General features: G+C 48.0%; 1 protein-coding gene across 3 annotated transcripts; it reads right to left on the bottom strand.

Annotated features, from left to right (window-relative positions):
- On the bottom strand, window positions 1–24,673 carry EMC1 (ER membrane protein complex subunit 1). Of its 3 annotated transcripts, none has more exons than XM_079777526.1 (23): window positions 24,564–24,673; window positions 21,697–21,821; window positions 20,979–21,044; window positions 20,645–20,738; window positions 19,451–19,579; window positions 18,500–18,626; window positions 17,819–17,968; window positions 17,345–17,512; window positions 16,793–16,864; window positions 16,360–16,422; window positions 15,611–15,733; window positions 14,212–14,308; window positions 13,774–13,896; window positions 11,922–12,121; window positions 11,633–11,782; window positions 10,831–10,992; window positions 10,366–10,485; window positions 8,227–8,364; window positions 4,630–4,803; window positions 4,044–4,254; window positions 3,020–3,104; window positions 1,644–1,773; window positions 1–1,501 (listed from the first exon to the last, which is right to left on the bottom strand). In XM_079777526.1, the coding sequence occupies exons 1-23, from the start codon at window positions 24,656–24,658 to the stop codon at window positions 1,322–1,324; spliced, it is 2,982 nt and encodes a 993-aa protein (XP_079633652.1). In that variant the 5' UTR covers window positions 24,659–24,673; the 3' UTR covers window positions 1–1,321. The 3 variants fall into 3 exon arrangements, with proteins under 3 accessions (XP_079633652.1, XP_079633653.1, XP_079633654.1); XM_079777527.1 differs by having other exon boundaries at window positions 16,360–16,419; XM_079777528.1 differs by lacking the exon at window positions 16,360–16,422.
- Between the last annotated feature and the right edge of the window lie 40 nt (window positions 24,674–24,713).

The following is a 24,713-nucleotide window of genomic DNA, read 5'->3' as shown; positions in this document are numbered from 1 at the left end:
CCAAATCCAGGAACAAGGGAAAATTTTTAGGACATCTTTCTTTTGCAGCAGAGACAACAGCCCAGCCAATCGGCAATGCCTCACCCACAACATGCCAATTTCCTACCTCTGCCTTTTTCCCTCCCCTCCATTTCTTAAAGATCCTTAAGATTTGAAATCTCATTTTAAGAGCAATCTAGTGTCAATTTATATAAAACTAAAAAATAAATAATGAGGTTCTTAAACAGGACGGCTTTCTCTTACAAGGTTATCAGATGGCTAGACCAGGCTGTGGGTGAAATGAGAGATCATGAGGTACTGCAAACAGGCGGGTTCTCTCTCCTCCCTCCCCTGAAATCTCTTCAAGGTTCAGACAATTCAGTAGTATTAAAAGGCCTCAGCTTGCACATGCCTTAGGTCAGTGGTCGGCAAACTCGTTAGTCAACAGAGCCAAATATCAGCAGTACAATGATTGAAATTTCTTTTGAGAGCCACATTTTTTAAACTTAAACATCTAACGCCACTTCTTCAAAATAGACTCGCCCAGGATGTGGTATTTTGTGGAAGAGCCACACTCAAGGGGCCAAAGAGTCGCATGTGGCTCACGAGCCGCAGTTTGCCGACCACGGCCTTAGGTGAAAGACCTGGGCAGTGATTCACAAACCAAGATGCTATTTACACACTTGGCTTTTAATAAACTGAAACGAAGACTAGGTGGCCCAACCTGAATGAGAACATGAAACTAGAGGCTCATTAAAATAAGTTTGACACCACATATAGATTCCTCAACCAGGAGTGATTGTGCAGGGAAGCCACGAGAGGCTGATCAGTGCTCAAACTGTAGCGAAGGACGGACCTTCTTCCTCCCCAATGTAAACAGCAAATGCATGTAAAGGTGGAGTGGTCAGTAAGAGTTCCCTTCCCACTCAAGCAAGAAGCAGGGAAACAGAAAGATTTCTAATTTAACCTGGGAAACAGGAGGCAAACCAAAATCAATTTAAACAGGCCTCATAAAAGAGAAAACTGTGGGAGGTCTTATAAAAAACACACAAAACATTCATAGATGGACAAAGAGAGGAAATAGGGCAATGGCCTTTGGATTTCAGGGGAAAGCCCATCAAGATGCTTTGAGATTCTCAGCTGAGAGAGAGTTCAACCTCCATCCACCGACGGCACCAGACATATCCCAAAAGGAGTCTCCATGAGAGTCCAGCTTCTCCCTCACAACTCTTAGCTAAGATGAGCGCCCACACATCCTCCATCACCCTGTCAAACTGCAGCTGGAGCTTTGCTGACCCTCGCTCCCTCGGCTCTCCGCTCTCGGGCAGCAGATCCTGGGCCTTTACCGCCAGGCACGATTCAAGAGTTTCACCTGTGCCAGTCTCTTAGTGATCATGGTGGCAAACACCAGGCCAAAGAGGACACTGCTGATTAACACGTAGTCATAGTCATCCTTCAGGACATCAAACTGTTTGGACGGGTAGACTCGAGTTTGGTAAATGTCCAGGCCATAGGCCACAACCTGGAAGGCAGAGGGAACGAAAAACGGGTAAGAAAGGCAGCCAGTGATCCGCACGACCTCCAACTCGGGTAGGAAAGGAAATGGAACCCTCGGCTGTGTCCCCAAGGATTGTCACAGCTGGGTGGCTGTGGGCTTTACTCACCAAACAAGTGGACTCCAGGCCTGAGGGAGCAGTGTAGATACCTCGCATTCGAGAAACTGTCTGGTTATAGTTGATGAACCGCTCCGCGTGTATCTGTACATCTGGAGAATACGGGATTAGGTTCTCCTCTCTGCAAAACACAGTCGGGACGGCATTCAGACTGCTGTAAGGCGATCCCCTGGCTGCCCTTTCAGAGCCCTGGGAGCTTTCCAGGCACATATCTAGCCTCACATCTTCCTTCAAAGTCTACTAGGCAGTTAAAAATTTAGCAGCTAACTGTTAGGAAGGCTGTAAGAAAGCAAGCTGCGTGGAGACTAAGACTGAGATCTGGATTCCTACCTTGTTCTAAATCTAAAAACAAGTAACGTACGGACAACAGTATTCACACCAGGGGAGGAAAGTCAAGGCTATTTTAAAACCAAAACACTGAGCCACTGAGCCAATTCCTGCCCTTCAACCCAGAGTGCCCGTCTACACTCCTCTAGAAAACCCTGTTATCGCCCCATGTCTTTTCCCCAGCTTTATCCTCCCCTCCATCACCCCCCATAGTCTCTCTTATTCTCTCTTCACTCCAAACCATAGCCTTCCTTCCTTTCCTCTTTGTGCAAAAACAGATCTACTGTGCCTTCTGCTGCCCAGTTTCTCAGACCCCTAAGGGAAAAGAATTCAGGATGGGTGCGAGAATATGCAGAAACCATGGCTGGAATTATTCAAAACATACTAACAGTGGCAAGCTATTGTCTTCCCTACAGGACCTAGCCCCCATTTCCTCCCTGACCTCATTTCTGTCTCCCCACCACCAGCTGCTCTAGCCCCACTGGCCTCCCACCCTCCCTCTAACTCACTGACATCATCTTAGGGCAGTGGTTCTCAACCTTTCTAATGGCGCGACCCTTTAATACAGTTCCTCATGTTGTGGTGACCCCCAACCATAAAATTATTTTTGTCGCTACTTCATAACTGTAAGTTTGCTACTGTTATGAATCGTAATGTAAATATCTGTGTTTTCTGATGGTCTTAGGCTCTACAGCAGCGGTTCTCAACCTGTGGGTCTTGACCGCTAGCAGAGTCGCCTAAGACCATCGGAAAACACAGATTTTTACATTACGATTCATAACAGTAGCACAGCCCCTGTCCCCTTTCTGCTTTTTTCCTCCTCAGCATTCACGAGTAGCTAACATTTCAACTTATTTACTGTCCATCTCCCCAACCAGAATGTAAACTCCATGAGGGCAGACGTATTTGTCAGACTTGTCCACTGCTACATCCCCAGGTCCCAGCACAGCAGGACAGCGTGTACCAGGCTGACGACCAAAGGTGACCAACAGGTTAAGTTCCTACGGTCAGAGCCTTCACACTGCCCACAGGGGCCTCACCTGCTTTGTTCTGTTGGGATCTCAGGACGGCGGGGATCCAGCAAGGCCTTAGGGAGGGAAAGAATGGCTCCAGAAGGTAGTCCAACTGCACAGAAAGAAGTCAAAGTGTATGTTCACACCAATCAACCCCAGATTAGGGCTAGCTGCAAAAATGTCACTATCACAGAAATTTAATATTGAGTTAAAAAAAGGGGGGGGGGGGCAGTTAGGGGGTGTCAATGAGGCTCCTAAATGGCCAAAAAGGATAATCTAATAATACACATGTGTCTGAATGAAGGTTCCCACTTTTGAAAATATTGGTTTCCTCACATATCCTAAGACATCAGGAAATAAAGTCCTAGAATCAAGAAATGGGTAATGATGAGAGAGATGAGCACGGAGGGCCACTCAGACCTCTTCATTCCCTCCTTTCCCTCCAATACTACCTGCCCCGACCAATGAGTCTCCTTCCCATGAGCCAAACAAGCCACATGCGCCAGTGCAGCAGCAAGGCCAGGGAGGACACAGGACATGAGAGCTGTTCGATTCAGAAACAGTGGGGCTTAACGGAAACTGCCAAAAGGGCTGTCCTCCTCATATTTGAGAATAAAGTAGTAGTACCAAGTGCCTGATAAGCTCTGAGTCCCCAATGTCTTTGGTAAAATCAACTAGACAGAGCAGCTTACTAACCATCACTAAGTCCTGAGCGAGAACTACATAAGGATGAGACCAAACCGTGCCAGTGTCTGCAGTCAGCACAGGCCATCTGTTAGGAATGACACAGGGCTCACCTTTCTGAGCAAAGTAAAAATGCAGAACTATGTGGTTCATCAGAAATGAGAATTAAAACGTATCATCTTTTATGGATGGCAAACCCAGACGAGGAACTTTTCCTGCTGAAATAAAGCCGTCCTCACTAACCATCCCTTATGGTGGTCAAACGTGGCTCTGCCAGCAAGGCATACTGGCTTTGTCCTTCAGTGCGGCTGCCTAAGAGACCCAGTCACCCCCAGAGACCGCCCCCAGCCCCGCCCCGGTCACTCACTAAGCAGGTGTCGGCTGGTGATGCCCCGCTCCGTGATGGTGGCTTCCATGGCACTGATGGAGGAGGGGAAGATGTAGGACTGCTGGAGGACCTGGGGCAGCTGAGGACGGTCCAGGGAGCTGAAGGCGGTGGCATTGTATTGCTCAGTGCCCTCGTAGAGCTCCAGCACGGTCAACTCGTTGCGCCGGGCCTTGGTATTCCAGTACTGGTACTGCAGAGAGAAGAGGGGCAGCGAGGGGCTCAGCTGCTAGTCCAACTGGGCAGGGGAAATTACATGGGAAGACACCTTTCTGACTGGCTACATGCCCACGAAGGAAAGAAACCACCCAGCACCCCCGTTTTCTTCCTTGCTAACAAGTTTACTAGCTTTCAGAGTAGTTATCTCTAGGCTACCCAGAGTTCACAAGAAACAAAGAATTCTCCAGATTCTTGGAAACGGGAATTATAGTAGGTAACATCTGAGTGCTTACTATGTGCCAGATGCTGCTGTAAGCTAGACGAGAGGTGACAGTTATTATCCCTATTTCACAAATGATGCAACACAGAGCGTCCCTGATGGCACACAAGCTCCTCTGCGAGTCCTTACCACCACCCAGTTCTCTGAGTGCACGATGTGGACGGGGCCCTTGGCCTTCCTCTGCACGGAGGAGTGGACGATGCGCCCAGTGACACCGTCCACGAGGAAGATGCCGATGAAGGTGCGCTCGTGGTGTATGTCTGTGCTCTCGGTCACCACGGCCAGCAGGTTGGGGTTCAGGCTCTGGGGAGGGGAGAAAAGCTCCTCAGAACCACAGTGGCACATCATGGGCTCCACGCCACAGTGAGCCCTGGAGGGAGGCAAACCTGGAGTTCACTGGCCTGGCAGAGGAATCAGGTTTCCTGGTTAGAAGAGCTTCCTGTTTAGAGTCCGTCATCGCTGCACTCGTTTAGTGTCTGCTGAGTGCTGTGCCATGTGCTTTGCCTACCTCATTTCACTGAATCCATAAACAACCTTGCAAAGTAGCTACTATTATTACCCACATTTCAAGATGTAATGTCTTACAGGAGTTAAGCAACCTGCTCAAGTCACAGACATGGTAACTCAAGATACAACCCAGGTCTGCTCACTCGCTGGCCTAAGGACACTGCTCCAGCAACGCTATTTCTCTCCACCGTGTCCTCCCTATCACTAAGTCAACAGATAAGTCTCAGTTCTCTTCTTACATGACCTACTAGTACCATGTGACACGGGATCACTCCTGTCTTGAAGCACTTTCTCCACCTGGCGTCCAGGACACATGCTCCCCGGTTTTCTTTTTGCCTTACTGGCCATGCCTTCTAGTCTCTTTGGCAGGTTCCTCCTCATCTCCTGATCTCTTGTATGTTTCCATCTATACTTGCTCTCACGGTAACCACCGTCTCATGGCTTTCACACCATCTATGGGTGCTGGCAATGCCCAACTTTACGTATCTGGGCCAGACCTCTCCCTGAACTCCAGACTTGACTAACAGACTGCCAGCTCAGTATATCTTCTTAGATGTCTTATCTCAAACTTGACTTGCCCCAAACTGAACTCCTGTTCCACCCCTGCTAAAACCTGCTCCCTCTCAGAGCTCCCCATGCGTCAGTGTCTTAGACCTAGGACCTCCAAGTCATCCTCAACTCCTTCTCTCTAACACACACACATCCTATGCATCAACATAACCTATTGCTCCACCTTCAAAAGTATCCAGAATCAGATCCTTTGTCACCAACCCATCATCTCACCTGGATTATTACAACAGTCTAACTGTCTGCCTGCTCTACCCCTTGGCCCACGACAGGCTCATCTCAACACAGCAGGCCACATGAACCTGTTAACACCTCAGTCACTTCTGTCACTTCTCTGCTCAAAACTTCCCCATGGCTCTGTCTCACCCAAAAGCCCAGAGTGATGGCCTGTGATCTGGCCCTGTCACCTCCTGACCTGAGCAACCCAGACTCTCTTCCTCAAAGACCCCGTTCTAGTTCCGCTAGCCTCCTTGCTGTTTCTAGAACACTCCAGGCATGCTCTGATTTTTCTGTCCAAAAGGCTTTTCCCCACTCCTCACTCCTTCAAGTTTCACTTAAGTGTCATTTTCTCAATGAGACCCCCTCACAACCACCCTATTTTATTTTTTAAAAATATTTTTAATTGATTTTTTTACAGACAGGAAGGGAAAAGAATAGTTAGAAACATCGATTGGAGAGAAACATCGATTAGCTGCCTCCTGCACGCCCCCCACTGGGGATGTGCCCACAACCAAGGTACATGCCCTTGACTGGAATCGAACCGGGGGAGGAGGGGACCCTTCAGTCCGCAGGCCGACGCTCTATCCACTGAGCCAAACTGGTCAGGGCTGTTTACTTTCTTTATTAGCCTCTTCCAAATACAAGGAGAGCCTCACGAGGAGAGGAAATATCTATTTTGTTCACTGATGTATCCTAGTGTCTAGAGTACCTGGCACCCAACTGGCACTCAAAAAATAATAAGTCCACTTCTCCTCCGTGGTATTCCTTCCAAAAACCTATAACTAGCCATGAGAAAGACATCAGACAAACCAAAATTGAGAGACATTCTACAAAACACCTGATTAATACTCTTCAGAACTATCAGGGTCATGAAAAAATGTCAATTAAATGCAATGTGGAGCCCTGGCTTGGACCTGGGGCAGAAAAGGACATTTATAGAAAAGCTGATGAAACCCAAATAAAGACTGGAGTTTAGTTAACAGTCTTACCCCAATGTCGATGTCTTAGTTTAGACAGATGTACTATGGTCCCCAAGGGAAACTAGAGAAGGGGCTTATGGGATTCTATGTAGTATTGCATCCTTTCTGTAAGTCTAAAATTAAGCCAAAAAAAAGCTTATTTAAAAAAGAGACTAACCTAAAAATTTGCATAATGAATATGAATCCAAGAGCCCTATTCTTATCATGCTTTCAACATATGAAAACACCAGTATTCTAGTATATTTTACCTCATACGAATGAAATTACACAGTAAATTTTTTCTAGTACAAGTCAAAATGTACTTCAGAATATGTATTATTTTGGTTATTCTGAACAAGTAAAACACTGCGGTCACATGGAAGACATCCATCAGTAAAGATTTCAAGCTGGCAGCACTGATAAGAATCCTAACTGTGTGGAGGACACCATTCTAATCATGTTATATGTTATCATTAACCTTCAAAGTAATCCTATGACACAGGCTACAATCTCCATTACATCAGTGAAAACACAAGTCAGGAAGCCTAAATGAATTACCCACAATGAACAGTAAGCCTGCGGCAGAGCCTAGTCTGAACCTGGACAGCCCAACCAGAGGCTTGCGCTCTGCCTCACGCTTGGCAAATGAGCTTCCCGTCAAGTCCTTGGTCGTGGTACCCTGCTCTATTACATTTCCTCCTAGCTCAGTCTCTGCTGTGCTAGAGGGTGGAATTAACGACCATTACTACAATGACTACATGCTCTCATAGGACAGTTCTGCAGCCCACTAGTCATTTCTCCATCTCCCACCCTTTACTACTAACTAGAGTGCTGGATCATAGAGACAGGCTTTCTGATGAATCAACTAAGGTTTAACCCCAGACAGTTCTATCAGTACTATCTGTATATATAAAAGCCTAAGTGACTGTTATGACTGAATGACTGGAACGACCAATTGACCAGTCGCTATGATGTACACTGACCACCAGGGGGCACACACTCAACGCAGGAGCTGCCTCCTGGTGGTCAGTGCGCTCCCACAGCCAACCTCCTGCGGCCGGCAGTGCTCCCGTGGCCCCTTCCCCTGCCGACCGCCCCCCCCCCCCCATAGGCTGTGATGCGGGGGGGGGCGGGGGGGGGCGGCCAGCCAACCTCCCAGGGTCCCTCCTCCTGGCTGGCTGGCCCCCCAATAGGCCTCGATCGCCGGCCAGCCTGAGGGACCCCACCCATGCACCGAGCCTCTAGTCACTAATAATAACAGCTAACATCGATTGGGCAATGGCCATAAGCTAGGCCCTAGGCTAAGCAAGAGTCTCATCATGATCACTCTAGAAGGGCACAGTGTACCCATTTCACAGACAATACTTTAGGCTCAAAGGGATTAAATGACTCAGGGAGATAATGCACCTACAAATTCTAGAGCCAGAATTCAAACCCTCGCTCTCCTACTCTATACCAGGCTGCTTTGCCGTACCTTGTAGAGCACGCTGCGGTCCCCCATCACACGGCCCTGGGAATGAACGTGCTCGCTGCTGCGCTTCCCCTTCACTGTGACGATACGCTGTACTTCCGGGGGAATGGTCAGCTCCCAACTCAGCTCAGTGGTGAGATCCTGGAGCAAAGGCAAGGAAGCCGGCACTTGTAGTCAGGAGGCTATGCCTAGACTGGAGTCTGCAGTAGCTGGGCACGCCCTACAGTTCATTCATTACCTGCAGCCTTTGTGCTGGAAGAAGGTTCTGGTTTATGAAACAAGTTTTATAACTCACAGTTTGATTTAAAAATATACTGAAGCCATTAAGAAAGCTGAAGATTTATTCAATAGCTTCCCATTGTTTATCTGAGTAGGAAATATCCAAAGAAAATTTACCACTTATTACTAAAATCAAAGAATCCGTATCCTGGGCCAGCAGAAAATTACTGAGCTGGCAGGGGCCTTGAAGTATTATAGGAAAGGTTCTTTAGAGTCACAGGAAACCATAAGCAAATCTGTATGGTTAAATGTTTCTATAGGGGGAGGGGAAAGGGCACAAGGGCCACCGGGGTACTGGTGCCTTTCTGCTTCCTGATCTGACTGCCATGTATACAAATATTCCCTTTTGAAAGGTCACCGAGATATAACCTCAGGATTCTGGATTTTTCTTAATATTATACTTTCATTTAAACATGGGTTTAACAAAATAATAAGATAGAAAGAATAAAAAATCCTATTAATAAATAAAGGCCAATTCCATTTCACTAAGAAGAAATATCTATGAATCACCTATCTATATGGTCCATACAGCTGCTTACACAGTATTGTGAATACACACAAGGACCGTGGAAGATGCACAGCCAACTCCTGACAGGCCTTCCATCTGGGAAAGCAGCTGGGAGCGGGGTGGAAAGGGTCTGCTCACATTTTGCTTATGCGCTTCTGCGTCAATTTAATCTTTTACAATGAAAAACATCCCCAGAGAGTAAGGTCACCAGTAAACTCACTCAGAGGTCAAAGACTAATACACCCTTGGCCTATTCCCCATGGAACTTTGCCTCCTTTGTCTTCCCTTGGCCACCACTTACTCCGATGACATCCTCAGGATTCCACTGATTCATGACAGACACACTCCGATTTGCTCCCCTGTATCCACAAAGAACTGTCTCTTTCAGGGTCTCCTTTTTATCAAGTTGGAAGGGCAATTTATTTTCACTCACAAGGGTAAAGAACATGTTTTCTGGGTAGACCATTTCCTATGCTATTTATGTGAAAGGTTGGCTGTTACAAGATGTCAGAAAAGGGCATTACATTTCAAAACAACAAATAATAAATTTAGATGGCATTTACCGTGTGCCAGGCATTGCTTTATGTGATTTATATGTATTAAGTCCCTGCTCCTCACAATAACCCTATGAGGTAGTGCCATTATCACCTTATTTCATAGACAAGAAAGCAGAGGTAGAGAAATCCTAAGCCCAAGGTCACAAAGTTAGTGAGGTTTCACACATAGGCAGTTCATCCTAGCTCTTCATCTCTATATTATAGTGCCTCTCCAAAGGCCCTAAGGGACAGGACTGAAGGGCCGTCTGGTGAGGCCACAAATTACTCCTCTATGCAGCCCTGCTAGCGAGACCAAGACCAGGCCCTTGTGAACCTCCGAGCTGGACCTCAGAGCCACTGTGTATCACTGTTTGTAATAACTAGACTCAAGTATGTCAGGGTCAGAGCAAATCTATTCCATTTCTAGAATAAAACTCAAAGCACACATTCTATCAAGAGTGAGTTAATAACACCATATTCATATAGAAAGTACTATTACTCAACCCCCATTCCCACCTCCTACCTGCCCCCAAATGGAGAACAATGTCCCTTCTCACTGCCATAGAAAAGGAATGCAGAATGAGAACTCCATGGGAGCAGACTTTGTCTGTTGTTCACTGCTTTTTCCACAGCACCTAGAACCATGCCTGCCATGTGGTAGCCACTCAATAAATATGAAAATTACTTTGAATCAGATATCAGGACTATGCTGATCAAAATTTTCAATAGAATGAATAGCATAATTGACTTCTTAGGCAAATAACCAGAAAACACCCACATCTCTCCCTGAAGGGTCCTGCCAGGATGCCCCTTCCCTACCTTCCGAAGTCGATATCCACACAGCCGTCCCTGTTCTGCATCCACCAAGTAGAAGAAGATGGAAGGGGCTAGCTCATGAAGCTGCCGCAAGACATTCCGAGTGGCTGGGAAAGCCGTGACCTTGAAAATCCAGAGAGCCCAAGAAAAGTGTTAAAGGAAAAGGTCAGGAGTCTCTAAGCACTTGCTCAATTACTGTTACTATTTCCCATCAAAGAGCCTTAATAAAAATGCAAATCTTAAAGAATTCGTCTACTGAGCTCAATTAGGGCTCAATTTTCGTTCTGTAAGACCCTGAGTTTTCCTAAGTGCACAAAGAGTAATCAAGTCGCTTAGAGATGCCCTGCAAGCCCAAATGTGTGCTGACGGCAGAGAGCCCCCAGCTCTGGTACACTGGCTGCTGTCGGGCCACCCCTCCCCAACACCCAACTCTACATGGATGTTCTCCAGCCACTAAAGACGTCGTACCTTGTACTCATCGTCTATCAACAGCAGCACCTTGGCGTAGTCTTGATCCATGATGGGCAGAAGCAAAGACTGCAAGATGGGGCGCTTCAGCACTGGGGGAGCCACCTGACTCCACTTCCCAAAAATGGGATTGAAGACGTAGAGAGAACTCATTCCTGTCTCCTGAAACGGGCAGACTGTCAGATCTCACCATGGAAAGAATGCACATCCTAGGCGTAAATCTGTGCTGGATGCCTTAGTCTTTGTCTTCTTCGTGGGAAACAGTCTTGGCAGAAGGTGAATGGTGCCCAAGGCTTAATGTGTCAAAAGGAAAATAAACTTCCTCTTGACTCCAAAGCTAACCAAGAACCGGGCAGACTGAGGGGCAAACAAAATGGTCAATGACCAAACCAGCAACCCCAGGGCAGCCATTCCAGCAGAACGCTTCCCAGCTCCCTTCTGACAGTACCAGAATGAACCCACAAAAACACATCCAATTCTCGGAGGCAGGGATACAAAGAGCTTTGGGTCCTGCTGTCTCTCATCTACAGGCGAGAAAACAGCCACTCAGCCACCACCAGCCGCCTATGCTGGGGAAGAAGACGAGCTGGCTTACTACACATCTGGTAAAGTCACCCCCCTTTCCAGTCACTCCCACCTCAGTCCTGGATGGTTCCTCCACGCAGGAAAAAACTGGAAGAAACAGCTCTAACCCCTGAATACTGATCCTTAACTCCCATACAATTCCAAAGGCCTAGGAGGAATTTAAGTTACAAAACACCAAAAGCCACACCACTTTGGTTCACATCAGAGGTGGCCTCACCTTGTCCTTTACCAGGAGGGTGCACTGTGGGGGGTGGGGGAAGTGAGCAGTGGTTCTCTGCACCATCAGTTTAAAGGAGGAGTCTGGCTTGACATTGGGGAGATACTGTTTCCACAGGATGGTGCCAGAGCTGCTCTCAATGCCAAAAAGCTGCAAGATAAACAAATAACTGGCTCACGACTAGAAAGACAAACCAAAGAACTGATTCTATCCATGAAAATTAGAGCCCATGCTCTCGCCCACCACCCCGGCGCCTCTGGAGGTTTGGGACCTGGGCTCACCCCCTCACCTTGCCTGAGGCCGTGACCGTCACCACCATCTTCTGGAGGTTGAACTCATCTCTGGCCAGGGTGTCGATGCTGATCTCGTTCTTAATCTGACTTCGGGGCTTCCGAGCATCATAAAACATTTTCCAGAGGTGGGAAGTCCACGCCTGCAGCAGGATGAGCTGGGACGAGAGGCGTTTCAGGAACATCCCCAGCAAGCCGTCTGGTGTCAAGGAAAAGGTAATAAATACAGCTGAGGCTCCCTCCCCACCAGACTAGGTGTGTCCAGCAAGGGGGTACTTGCTTTTGCTAACGAGGGGTCGCTCTCTCTCCTGTGGCTTGACACCTCAGGCTGCACATCCAAGGAGCGGTCCTGTGTCTGATGTCAACAGTCTCACACTCAGGTACAGCCAGGCAGGAACTTCCAAACCCACTCACCTGGCTCATAGTACTGCACCTGCCTGGATCTTGGAATAGGAGACTAAGAGGTCAGGGATCAGCCATGCAGGATGCAGCCATGCTGTGAATGTCTCCACCACAGCCCCACATCCAGAATGGCCAGAGGAAGGCTCTGGGTGCCATGAAACCAAAGGAGGGAGGGATGTGGGCTGCAGGGGTACACATGTATGTGTATCATGAATGGGTACTTCCATTTCCCACTGCTTCACCCCTATTCTGTCAACGGTTTGACTTGTACCCAACAGACCTACTTGCAACCAATTCCCAGGGCTATCACTCACTCTCCCCCGACTCCATCAATGACACCACGACCCCCAAATCTCCTCCACAGGGCAGATTTGGTCACTGAAAGCAATGTTGCACCCGGGGTGGTGGGTAAAGAGCATGGCCTCTGGAGTCTGGCAGACCTGGGTTAAAATCCCAACTCCACTGCTTCTAACGCAGTGATCTTGGGAAATGTACTTGATCTTCTGGCCTCTGGTTCCTCATCATGAAATGGCATGTAATCCGCTGACTGGGCTATAGCAAGATGACACATGATGTACACACAGGGTTTCGCACAGTGTGGGGTACACGTTAAGTGCTCACTGAAAAGGAGGGGTGCCCTTTCTTATGTAATTTTTATTCAGGTCAAGGAAGAGCAGTGAGAGGCAAACAGGACAAGTCACAGCCATAGCAGTCCACGCACACACAGTATATACCTTATTGATGCAAGTCAGGAAAACAAAGAATTAATCAAGAGCTAGTCATGTGGACAGGCAACGAGCAACAAGGTGGCAGAAAGCAGATTTTACCTTGAATCGCTGGATCCAGGCAGCAAAAATAAATAGTAAAGTCAAATTAATCCTCAGCTTAAGAAAACTGCAATGCCTACCAGGGTACCTGGCCCAGAGTAGGCCCTCAGTAAACATCTGTTGGATAGCGAGATGAATGGAAGGAACAGAGATGGGGGGTAGGAGTGGTTCAGAGTAGAGGGAACCGAGTCCATCCTGGGGGTTGGGATGTGGCCGGGCTCAGAGGGCACTGGCCACAACAACTGGGTCAGTCAACCCAGTCATGTCTCTCTACAAAGGTCTGGCTGTTGCTTTGGGGACAATGGGTGTATAGTGCCTGACAAATTTCAGGTGCTCAGATAATGGTAGCTCTTACTACACTAAACTAAGTTTCTTTTCCTCGAGGCCCTTCCCTAGAGGGAGTCGCAGGTGACACCTTTCATAGAAAAGAACGGGTACATAAACCATATGGCCACAAAGCACTACAAACTGGTCTCAGAGCCGGTTCAGAACAGACTGGCACCCGGCTGCACCCTGGAAGCCAGAGATGCTGTGAGACAGCATTGCCAGTGGTCCAACTAACAGACACATTCCCAAGCATCCCCTGCAGCAACTCTGCTGGCCCAACCTGTTGGGTTCATACCTGCCTTCTTGCCAAATTCTCCTTCCAGCTCAGCCTGCGCCCCAGTCAGGGGGAGGTCCACCATCTCCAGGCACACCACCTCTGCCAGAGACTCCTCCCGGCTCCACAGCACCGCCTTCCCTGCTGGAAAGAGCATGGGCACAACGCTAGGCCCCTCACCTCCTGAAGAGACTCTCCTCGGTGGCTCAGGGATGCCCTGCCGCTCTTGTGTGACAAAGAGAAGCCAAAGAGCAAGGGGCTGGATTCAATAAGTCAAGGGAAGAAAGTTCCATGTCCCAGCCAAGAATGTTAAGGAATTCCTCAAAAGCAGGTGACATGCTCTGGAAAAATATCAGGGTACGCTCTACGTGACTCTTCCACAAGCCTGTCCACAGCCCCAGAGTCTGACTGGAACTCACAGGCAGGCCTAAAATAAATGGGCTGAATGAGGTCGCTCACCCAGCTGCTGCAGGAAAAGGAGCAGATGGTCCTCTGTCTGCACCAAGGCCCGGTAGCCCACGGAGTCGTCCTTCTTCAAGAACACCTGGATGTACAGCTATAAGCCAAAGAGTCAAGACCACTGCAGTCAGCGAGAATTCAGCCTCACAGAGCACCAGATTCAAGATCCAAAGCCTCAGGAGTGGTCAGAGGTCTAGGTCATGGCATTATCAGATGTCTAAGTCAGGGGTCCTCAAACTTTTTAAACAGGGGGCCAGTTCACTGACCCTCAGACCGCTGGAGGGCCGGACTATAGTTTATTTTTTATTTTATTTTTTTCCTCTTTTTTTTTTTTTTTTTAATTGAGGTATTATATGTGTACATATCTTACCGTTAACCCCCCCCCCCCCCCCCCGGACTATAGTTTAAAAAAAACTATGAACAAATTCCTATGCACACTGCACATATCTTATTTTGAAGTAAAAAAAACAAAACGGCAAAAACACCCGCATGTGGCCCACAGGCCATAGTTTGAGGACGCCTGGTCTAAGTAATACAGCTACTACCTGGACTCCAATAAGATAAAACCTGTTCTTAGGAGCCAACACAATGGTGCTAGGCTCGCCCTCAGACCTTGTCATGGAGGAAACCCAACAAGTCCCATATCATTCACCATGTGCCAATCACACCCCACTAAGTGAACAGGAGGCCAGGAGTACACTTCCCATTTTATTTTATTTTTTAATCCTCACCCGAGGATAGAGAATTTTTTTCCCCATTGATTTTTAGAGAGTGGAAGGGCGGGAGAGAAGTAAAGAAAAACATCAATGTGTCTTATTGGTTGCCTCCCACACACACCTGACCAGGGCCAGGGAGCTAACCTGCAACCCAGGTACAAGCCCTTGGCCAGAAATTGAACCTGAGATCTTTGGTGCTAGGGCCAGTGCGCTAATGCTGAGTCCACCAGCTAGGGCGCACACCTCCCATTTCAGAGACAAAAGCCCAGCCCAGAGAGGCTGAGGAACACAACCGAACATGCACAAAGGCAACACAGGCAGCAACGAAGAACGCCAGCTGCAGGGCTAGCGACCTCTGGCTAGCTCTGTGACTCGGGATAGGGCTCTGAATTTCTGGACAGGTTCCTCGTTTGTAATAACCACCTCCCAGACTGATGGGAGGGTTAGATCAGTTAGTGCATCGTGAAAAGCTTAGCACAGTGCCTGGCACAGTGATAACTTGGAATGAACGGTACCACTTTTACTGTTATTCACAGGGATTTATGGCTGGTCAGTGGCTCAGGATGGATCACGTGCAGAGAGCTCTAATCCAGGACCCATGGCTGTGACCCAGCCCTGAGGAAAGAGAACCCCACATTGAGGTGCCCACAGGATGGAGCCTGATGACAAAGGCTCCCACTCACCCGCTCCGGCCGAGTGCCGTTCTGTTCCAGGCTAAAAGTGATTGTGGTGTCGAGCAGCCGCCGACCTGTCTCCACTAAGTAGAGGTTGATGGTGTAGGTCTGGTTGAAGCAAGCCAGCGTGTCCTAAGGGAACAGACAGCACAGGTCAACTTGAGGGATTCCCCCAGAGGAAGTCTAATAACTGGGGGGACAATACCCTAGAGAAGGACCCAGGCCCAGACAGAAAATATATGCAAGGAAAATAAGAGAAAAGAAAGCTAAATCCTAAGGCAGAACTAAGACACCTGAGTAAATAAATAAAATTACAACCACTGTACTTGTCCAGGAGGAAGCCAGTGCAGTGTAGCAGAGACTTCCCAAAGAGGTAAAACCGTCAGCGGGGAAATGCAAGAACCCTCGGAAAAGCTGATGAGAAAGAGCCACAGCAGGAACCTGTGCCCCAGCCAGCGTCCCATGCTCTGCTCCAGTGCAAATGCACAGGTTAAAACAATTCTCCCTGCTGGGAGCCCAGAAGAAATGGGGAAACTAAGGCCCAGAGGAGCAAGTGCGTAAAAACAGATTCTAGAGTTTCTACTTCCTAATCTCCCAACTGAAAAGGATCAAGAGAACTATCATTTACACAATTCAGGAAACACCATTTGAGACTGAAACTCTATAGGAGACCAGCTCATGGCCTAAGCTGCACCCCCAACTTCTTGGGGTTATCTCCTGGGTCTAGGTCTGGCACACTGCCCAATGCCACACCCTACCTGTGGACTAGACTTCTCCGAAAAGCTCCCCAGTGACCCATCTTCAGAACTGCTAGATTTCTGCTAGAGAAAAGAGAAGGACAGAAGGAGGAAAATGAGCTGAAGGGTCACTTCCCAGTTACCAAAATGAAGCTTTCACCTGTCTTCTCAACACTTGGGAGAAGGCACATCGCAATTTCTCATTCCTAACCTCAAAGCCTATGCAACCCTTAATAGACCCAGATGAAAGTGAAGCACATGTTAGGGTCCCACTCCTGGGGACCAAAGGGGTATACAGAAAGCTGTACAGATAGCGTGAGAACTTAGTTCTCAACAGCCTGCTGCCCCCTGGGCTCTAAGTGACCAGGAGACTATGCCCAGACTTTTGGCTCCCTGGGCTCCTGGCAGACACACGAAGGAAACCCCCAGTGCTGACTTTACTCTCAATACTCACCGCTTCATTCCGACAGGTCATGACTGCAGCCACTGTCTTCTCCCCGGTGGTGGCAAAGCTCACTAGGGCAGTCTGGGGGAAAAGCAGGATGTCAGTTCCTAAATGGGCCTTTACTAGCCAGCAGCCTTCCAGAGAGCCACCTCTACAGAGAGGCCCCTTGGCCATGGATTTGAAAGCTCTCCCAACTTGAGAGCATAATGGCCAGGGCATGGGAGAGCAGAGGAAGGGCCAGCTGCATCCACAGCTGAAAACGGGCACAGGCACAGTCAATCCTCAATCCTACGCTGCTTTCAGTATCTGTGGGAAGCTGTAATTATTGTCCCCACTTTCCCGAGGACCCAGAGGAAGGGGCCAGTTTTACTCTAAAGATGCTGTATAACTTAGAAGAAAAATTATCCCATTTCTGCTCTAAGGCTAAACCCTCTCAAGCCACTTTTGGAAAAATGTCTTCTATCCTAAGCAAATGCCTGCAGCTTCCAAGGCGGGGATTTCTAGCATCCGTGTCTTGGCTGGATGCTCCTGAAGCCTAGCAAACATGCGGCCTGCAGTTACCTGTGGGAGGTTTCTGAGCAGATTCAGGACCCCGTGATGGTAGTGCAGGAGAGCATAGTGGCTTGGGGACAACTGCAGGAAGAACTGGGCCCGAGAAGGATCCACTGGGTTGGGCTGTGTGGGCAGGACCCGGGGTTGGAATCCACTTGCATATTCTAAGTCGAGAGACTAGAAGACAAGAGGGAGGAGGGTTAGGGTTAGAAGCCAAGAAGTCAGATTTCCATCCCGGGCCTGCATCCTCTGCCCCCCTTTGCCAATGAAAGTAACGAGGCCACGGCACGTGGCTCCTGAAGTCCCCATTCAGGTTCTCCAAAGAGGAGAGTGGCCACTTCCCCTTTCACCAGTTCAGCCAGAGGCCTGGCCTTCTCTCAACAGCTGCCAAGGCCAGGAAGGAAGCAGTGAGACTGGGAGAAATTCTTTTCTAAGCAGCGAAGGCTGTGCCTCCAGCCAGTGGAAGCAGCGTTGGCCTCTCACCTGCAGTGGGATCTGCCTCAACTCCCACTCCATCTCCAGGGCCAAAGTTTGGAGGGACCGTGAGCTTGGGTCAGGGCACACCAGGACAGCCTCATCCACCACACCGCAGGCTCCGGTGAGACTTTGCAGCCAGGGAGTTGAAACCCTGACCTATGGGAAAGACACGTAACAGGAGGCCAGTGAGGATGTTTACACTTCCCACTCAGCTCATCAGCAATGTCACTGCCAGTTCCCACCAGGGGCCCAAGCACAAGGTTCTTCATGGTTGGTTCCAAAGTTCTTCCTGTCCCCCCGGCCTCCCGAAAGCTCCAAAGCCAGAGAAAAATCCCAATTTTCTATCTGGATGCTAGAAATATACCAGATTATTTTTTAATACCTGACACTTGAGATAAGCATTTATTTACTGTATTTGTCATTGGTGGTTTCTCTACCATTATTTTACAATATTATTTTGCAAGATACTCGTAGGCAACAAACGGATCTATGCAACTCTTTTAGCCACCACAGGAGAGCACTATGGGCGAATGCAAGGGCTTTAAATAAATACCTGATGAGGAGTGACCAGAACAGGGAACTTAAATGGCTTTTGCCAGATGAGTTCTCTGGTCCTAGTGCAAGGAAGGGCTCTATCTAGTCCCTCCTCAATTCACAAGGCTCCTCGAGGAAGATGCCTGAGCGTACCTGCTGCACAATCTCTCCATCTTCCACATTAAACTTGACAATGTTCACGTGGCTGAAGGGAACAATGCCGAGGGCCCACACCACCCCAGAGCCGTAGGAATACACCATCTGGTAGTGGATGCTGTCACTAAGAGAGGGAAGAAAAACAGGGAGCAACAGCTTCAGCCACAGGGCAGGGGCCTCCAAAACTAGGCTGCCAGGTCTTCAGCCAGAGGCCATCTACTATCAGTCCCCAAATAGGTTTTGTCTGTCTCACACAGTCCTTTTTTATTATTTCAATTAATAAGTAATTCAGTTGTCCACATTCAGAACTGAGATTTTACACTTAAAACCAGATTTCTAGCTTTTCTTAAAAAGACGTGGTAACACTACCCAACACTGCATCCTATAGGGCACTTATCAGCTGAGTAAGGCTGCCCCCTTGAGGTAGGCCAGGCTCACGGCAGCTCCCAAGAATCCCCACAGAGCCTGCTATCTATGCACTTGGTCCTATAGGAATCTGACATTTTGGTCCCTGCCTGAGGTGGTCTAAGTAGATCTTTCCTCCTTCCCTCCTATTCCTTCTCAGTTTCAATGCTTCCCACAACCAGGACCTCTAGAAACTATCTCAAATCTCACTACGCTTCCACCCTGGGCCTTCTTGAGTTGTTATAAGTCTGACTTGAACTAGAAGTCAAAAAGCCAAAAGCAGTAGGACCATGAGCGAGACAGCCAGTCCCCTTGCTTGACTGGCTCTCATGCCTAGTTTGAGTTTCTGCTCACTGCAATGGCAACTGCAGAGGTAGCACAGCCTTTGAGTTCAGGCCTAGATCTAGTGAGCCCAACACGCTACACATGATCCCAACATAAGGTAAGCCTGGGCCAAAGCCAATGCTTCAACCCTAAAGGAGAAAGAGGGGCTTGTAGAGAGCAGGACCAGGTAGCCATCATCTGGTGGGAGGGCAGCCTTACCTTTCTGGGAGATGTTCCACCCACTTTAGGTGCCCACTGGAGAGGTGATGGAGGGCAAGAGTGGTCTTCTTCAGGACCGCCACGTACCGCACTGACTCCTGCAGGCCTACCAGCCCAAGTGCCTGGAAACTGAGCACAGGCACAGGGTGAGCACTGCCCAGCGCCTCCAGAGCCTCAGGCTCCAGGAGACAATCGGGCACACTGCCACTGTAGCTGGGTAGGCAAGAAAATAGATTTTGGGCTCAAACACATCTGTGTCCTAGCCTGGCTCTGCCTCTTTGAACCACTAGGCCACACTGCTTCCCTCAAGCCCCCAGAATCTGCTAAGGGTTGTTCCCACCTTCCCGTGGGACTTCACAGCAACCAGGCCAACCCCCCACCATGGCACCCCTCAGACAGTAATGTCATTACTGGGCTACATGCCTGCCTCCCACAACTGATAGTGAGTTCCTTGATGACAGAAACTAACTCACATTCACATGTGTGTTCCCACTGCCCGGGGGCTCCCCAAGTGTTTACCAAACAAATGACCATCGGATGCATAAGCTAATGCACATGATCTTATTAAACAACTTTAGTAGAGATGTAACAGTACTTCAAGCTCTTCTCTAAACACAAAATTAAAACACTGAAAGTTTTATATTATGTTCTTGTATCTACAACACTGCAAAGTTCTCAAGTCATGGTAAGATTAGAAAAAGCAGTTCAGTACAATAAACACTGCACCTAGCTCAGAGCTCTGCATCTAAGAGGTGCTTAATAAATGCTGGCTGAGTAAACACATGTGTTCCATAACCTCAAAAACATCAAGCCCTGGCCAGTGTGGCTCAGCTGGTTGGAGCACCGAAAGGTGGTGGGTTCGACGCAGGATCAGGGCACATATCTAGGTTGTGGGTTCAATTCCGGTCGGGCACACATGGGAGGCGACCAGTTGATGTTTCTCTCTCATATCAATGTTTTTCTCTCTCTGTCTCTTTCTCTCTCTCTCTCCCTTCTTCTCTCTAAAATCAATAAAAACATATTCTTGGGTGAGGATTAAAAAAACAAAAACAAATAAAAAACTGGGCATTTAATGCTCTTTGGCTCTGTAGTGGTCCCTGGGAAAAAAGCCAAAAGACCCAGAGCTGCTGCCCACACAGATCTGTGCTCCAGCAAAGCCCTAAACCAGATGAAATACAGCTTCTTTCCCTCTACCTGCCACTGTCCAAGGTAATCTCCCAGTTCAGGCCCCCGATGTTAGTCTCCCAGGAACGCATGATCCGGCCACCATTGGACACAGTGACTGCATCTGGAAGAGAAAAAACCATGGTGACATCATCTCCCAGACTGGAGCTCTGTAGCCTCCTAGGGCCTGTTAGCAGTAACCTCGCCTCTGATATGAGTGCAAGTAAGAGCTATTTGCATACCTGTTCTTTCCTGTTGGGAAAACCCCTTCTCCTTTCCCTACCAGACCCAGTGCAAGGAAGAAACCAAGGAATGAGGAGAGGGAGCCAACACCATGAGAGAAGCAAAGCAGGACTCTGCTTACCCTGTCCGTACAGCAGCATGGCGTCCACCGCCCCTTCCGCCGTGCCCTTGTCAACATGGCGCCACACTGAGAGACAGGAGAGTCAGACATGACTACGAAATAAAGACAGGCATCCAAGAAGACAGGTGGGAGAAAACACAAGAGGTCTTTGTTTGCACAGCGGTACCCAATTTTATTTGAAGGGAGAGAAGGACTACAGAGAACTGGCGATGACCCACTCGCACTCCCTGGGTAACAAGGGGAGGTCTCTGCACTCCCATCTCCACTACCACCTCATCAAGCATGTAAATGAACAATGACAAAGTTAGCAAAACCTGTATGATTCACACACAACAAAAAAGTGATTATAAATTACATATCCATGATTTTAGTGCCTAAAAACATCCCTGAAAGCAGTACAAGTAATTGGGAAGGTGGCAATCCAAATCTTTAATGCAAAATAGAGTAATGTGTTTTTTGCAGTAATATCTATTTTAAGAATAGTTAGGACTTGATCTGAGGGAATAAACTACAAAGGCCAGTAATAGGAATATATTAAATGATGAGACTAAAAAAAAATATATATATATGTTGTCAGAATCCAGTAAGAGATGCATCTTTTGGCCAACTTGTCCCTAACTTGGAACTAGCCAGGCAGACTTGGCAAGCCACAGACCATTCTGGATTCACTATGGTCAGCCATTCCATCCTGAGCTAACCGTCTACAAAATTTACTCACAGATCTCCCCAGTCCGAGAATTTAAGGCTGCAATCACGTTCTTCTCTGTGGCCACAACCAACTTCTTGGATCCAGGGGAAAATTCCAAGGAGGCGAATTTGAGCTTCCCAATATACTGCTGTCTCCTAAAGAAAAGGGAAATGTGAGGGGCCAAAACCATCACTGCACAAAGTGCTTTGGAAAAATCAACTGCACAAGCACAGGCTATCAGCATCAGACCTAGCTTAGGACATAGGAGAAATGTTTGTTAATGAGGAGACCTGACCCAAAGCAAGATTTCTATACAATGTAGTCTGAAGCAAAGGGAACAAGAATAGCCCTAATAGATGAAAAATACAAGCCTTCCTTCTAAACGTAAGCACATGTTTATCTCAAGATCAGTGACACCCAAAGGAACACCTGGCCTACATCCCTCTAGAACAAACATCACAGTTCTCTCTGTAGTCATTAATATGGGACTAGGCACTCAGAGTGCACATGAGGGAAGAGGCACAAACCCTGCTGTCCATGAACATACAATCCAACTTTTCCTTCTATTTTCACTGACCTCTGGAGGAAAAATTATGCAAATTTCACAACAAAACTCCATAGACTGGGTCAGGCTTTGTTCTCTACAACCTTTTCTAGCCCACACCACGTTCAGGATCCATTTGACCCATTCTCATACTTTCTTGGGACTATACATACCTCACCACTTCCAACACTCTTACCTAACTAAGCATAAAGAGAATGTAATTAGCTTTGTATGGCAGACTACCAAGTACATCGGAGGTGTTTTTATTAATGGAAAAGTGCTACATTCTCCAACAGAGTGGTGAAGGCCAGGGGAGGGGAGGGGGCGCTGGGTGGATGTGGGCAAAGAGGGGGGAAGTGGGGGGACATCTGTAATAGTGTCAACAATAAAAAAAAAAGTACAGCATTCTCTAGCAAATTAATCACACATGATGCTTACACTGAATTCCTCGTCATGATGTTGTTTGGTCTAATTTCTTTTTTTTTTTTTTTAAGAAGAAACTAAGCTGGTAGTGGAGAGACAGGCTTATATTACATTTGACAGTTTCTGCCAGAATTTCCACATATTTGACTCTCACTGTATCCAATGAACACGCCATGAAGTACACAGGACGATTGTTACTCATTTTACAGGTAAGTCAATCAAAGTCCACTGAAGTCATCTAAGTACTGTCAGAACTAGAATGTAAAACTAAGATCTTCTGACTCTAAATCCATGCTCTCTTTTTTTTTAAAATATATATTTTATTGATTTTTTACAGAGAGGAAGGGAGAGGGATAGAGAGTTAGAAACATCAATGAGAGAGAAACATCGATCAGCTGCCTCCTGCACATCTCCTATGGGGGATGTGCCCGCAACCAAGATACATGCCCTTGACCGGAATCGAACCTGGGACCCTTCAGTCCGCAGGCCGACGCTCTATCCACTGACCCAAACCAGTTAGGGCCCATGCTCTCTTTTAAAATGTTGTTATCTGGACTATAAAGTAATGCCTGCTCATTGTAAAGATGTGAAAGACATATAAAAGTATAACAAAGAAAATAAAAAAATGTCCCAAATACCACCGCCATAAACGTATTAACATGTTGGTATATTTCCTTCCGTTTATTTTTCAGCTTGTAAATTGCATGTGCCTAGTATTTGCTAAATTGGAATCATATTATATTGTGAGCATTTGCCCCATCATTAAAAACGTGACGTGTTGCATTTGTCACACACAGCAGGTCCTGGAATAATGTTGCATTGTAATGATTTGCCGTAGGGACTTAACTCTTGGTTATATCAATTAGCCTATGGGAAAATTGGTTTGGATGTATGTGGTTTTGTTTAAAATTGCAGAACCTACTGAATGACATTAAGTGAGGATTACTGTATACCTGCCCCACAAGCTCCTTCACCTCTCTGTGTCCACAGCACCTAGAATAACCACTGACCCACTACAGGCACTCAACAAATATGTGAATTAACTTGCCTGGTTCAGAAAAGACCTCACAGAGGAAATATCTCAGTGGGTATCTGAAGGTTGAAATGACCCCTGAATAGCAACAACAATAGGTAACATTTACTGATTGCACTCAATGAGCCAGGCATTGTGCCCATTTATGGGAATTATCTCGATCATCCTTACAACTACTGTAAGAGGTAATGTACTAGTATTAGTAAACCACTTTACAGATAATGAAAACACGGCACAGAATGGTTAAGTCACTTTCCCAAGATCACACAACCCTTAAACGGCAAAACTGAGATTCAAACAAAAGCAAGCCAGCTCCAGGGCCTCAAGGAAGAAGCGGGGGGTTGGGGGGAGAAGGATTAAGTGAGTGAACGGCACCTCTGGCCGATGTAAAACTTGGGCGGACCTGTTCTGAGGCCAGAGCTGGGTTGGGCTGGAAGGGAGGCGAAACGAGCGGACTCAGTTTAGGACGTATAACACCCAAGGTCCTGTCCACAAGCCCGAGAGATGCCAATTCGAGGAGGAATGGGAGTTCACTGAGGGCTGTCAGCCTCTGGCACGCAGACCAGAAACCTGACGGGGGCGGCGGGAGCGGTGCTCGCGGACCAGAACCCCAAGCCCGCGGAACGCCAGGCCGGCTTCCCGGGCTGCGACCTGCACAGTCTCGAGGGGCGGCTGAGAAGCGCCCCCCAACGTTTGGTTTAATGCTCTGCTGTCGCCACCTTAAATTAAAACTTCACTTTGGAACAAGGGTCCCACATTTTTTATTGCACTGGGCCCCGCAAGTTATGAAACCTCGCCGGTCCTGATGCCCGATAACCCCCCTCCCTTCAGCAGGCAGAAGACAGGTACTGGCAAAATAGCCGCATATTTCCCGAAGGGGCCGCCGCACGCACGCACCAATCAAACTTGCCCACTTGGTCTTCGTAGACGGCAGCCGCAGGGATAAGCAGGGCAGCCCAGAGCCAGAACCGAGGAGCCGCCGCCGCCGCCATGATGGGAGCCCGGCCCCGCCTGCCGCCGGCCCGGCATGCACCGCGCCGCAGGCTC

This window comes from Cnephaeus nilssonii, assembly GCF_951640355.1.
Source record: "Cnephaeus nilssonii genome assembly, chromosome: 7".
In the NCBI taxonomy this organism is placed as follows: domain Eukaryota; kingdom Metazoa; phylum Chordata; class Mammalia; order Chiroptera; family Vespertilionidae; genus Cnephaeus; species Cnephaeus nilssonii.
This window is presented reverse-complemented; position numbering and strand designations above follow the sequence as displayed.